Here is a 1,734-nt window from a genome sequence, read left to right as displayed (position 1 = left end):
ATTGAACATCCGTCGTCACTCACGAGTACTTGCCTTGTTAAGGCCGGATGTATGGGTTGGGGCAAGTATATGCATATCAAGTTTTGGAAATGTTTTAGAAAACAAATGAAAAAAAAATATACCCTTATTTGTAAATCCTTTTTAGGTTACTAATTGTGACCCCCAAAAGTTGGGGTGTTACATTGTGGTATCAGAGCTCCGGTTGAGATTACCAGAGCTTGTTGGGGAATAGGTCTTCTGTGCTAGGTTGTGTGACTCTGTAAAGAGTAAAAATTGATTGTCTGCAAGCGATTTTTTCGCTTAGAATTGATTGAAGTTATTGCTTAATCATATTGCATAGTTATGTTAGATGCTATCTTATGATGAGTACTAACTGTTTGATCGACTTAACAGAACATGGTGAACGCTAACCAATTAGCTGAGATGATGGCCACTATGGCCCAAACTGTGACTGCACAGGCGAACGATAATGCTATGAGGCGTGCTGCTGAGGAAGCACGCGATCAGCATCAACGTCAGAGGGAAGTGACACTGGACCAGAACAAAGGCCTGAATGACTTCAGGAGGCAAGACCCACCAAAGTTCTCGGGTGGTACTGACCCGGACAAAGCGGATCTCTGGATCCAGGAAATTGAGAAGATATTTGGCGTGTTGCAAATTGCTGAGGGTGCCAAGGTGGGCATGGCAACCTTTCTGCTGCTGGGAGATGCTGAATACTGGTGGAGGGGCGCCAGAGGAATGATGGAAGCGAATAATGTGGAAGTGAACTGGGCTTCATTTCGTGCTGCTTTTCTGGAGAAGTACTTTCCAGATAGTGCTCGTGACGAGCGTGAGGCACAGTTTCTGACTCTTCGTCAGGGGAGCATGTCCATTCCGGAATATGCTGCGAAGTTGGAATCGTTGGCCAAACACTTCCGATTCTTCCGCAATGGGGTTGATGAACCCTACATGTGCAAACACTTTGTGAATGGGCTGAGGCTTGACATTGAGGACTCGGTGAAACCGTTGGGAATCATGCGCTTCCAGTCTTTGGTTGAGAAAGCCACGGAAGTGGAAATCATGAAGAACAAGAGGGCTAGCAGCGCACGTACTGGGGGACCAATGAGGTTGAACTTGCAGAATCAACAAGAAAAGGGAAAGTTGCGACAGGGGAAGCCATATCACCGTTATGCAGGGGACAATTCTGCACCAGGACAACACGAGCTGATGGTGACCGCATTGGGGGAAGAGAGAGGACAAGTTCTGAAGCGTGAGGTGGTGTGTTTCGCATGCGGGGAGGCTGGACATTTTGCTGATAAGTGCAAGAACAGGAGTACGCGATGCTTTAGGTGCCACCAACCAGGCCATCAAGCTAAGGATTGCGAGATGCCAAAGGCTGAACCGTCGGTGAACACAGCAAGGGGGAAACGTCCTGCGACTGGAGGAAGGGTATACAATTTGAATGCGGACAGAGCCGCCGGAGCAAGGAACTAGCTAGGAATTGGTGGAATTCGAACGAGGACTTTTTGGAACCATTTGTTTTGAACTTGTTTGTTAGTTGTCGGTGATTATATTTCGAACCACTTATGTCGTAATAGAACTACCTTTGCGATGCAACTACTAGACTGAAGATGTAGACCCCGTTGATGCTTTTGGGAAAGACTTTCTTATAATCTACGTTACGTTTGAAAGGAACTAGACTTATGCATGATGCATTTTGTTGAGTTGAAGACTCGCTATTGAGTCACATAGATG

At 46.4% G+C, this 1,734-nt stretch overlaps 1 protein-coding gene across 1 annotated transcript; it reads left to right on the top strand.

Annotated features, from left to right (window-relative positions):
* The first annotated feature begins 1,059 nt into the window (after positions 1 to 1,059).
* LOC130736335 (uncharacterized) lies at positions 1,060 to 1,473 on the top strand. Its single transcript, XM_057588172.1, has one exon. It carries the CDS (start codon positions 1,060 to 1,062, stop codon positions 1,471 to 1,473), a length of 414 nt encoding a protein of 137 aa, XP_057444155.1.
* Positions 1,474 to 1,734: the final 261 nt, after the last annotated feature.

The sequence above is a fragment of the Lotus japonicus genome, chromosome 2, assembly GCF_012489685.1.
Source record: "Lotus japonicus ecotype B-129 chromosome 2, LjGifu_v1.2".
NCBI lineage: Eukaryota > Viridiplantae > Streptophyta > Magnoliopsida > Fabales > Fabaceae > Lotus > Lotus japonicus.
Note: the sequence above shows the minus strand (reverse complement) of the source record. Positions and strands in the feature narration are given on the sequence as shown.

Excerpts from the sequence above, each read along its gene's own strand:
- LOC130736335 (XM_057588172.1), top strand. The coding sequence starts at position 1,060 with ATGAAGAACAAGAGGGCTAGCAGCGCACGTACTGGGGGACCAATGAGG.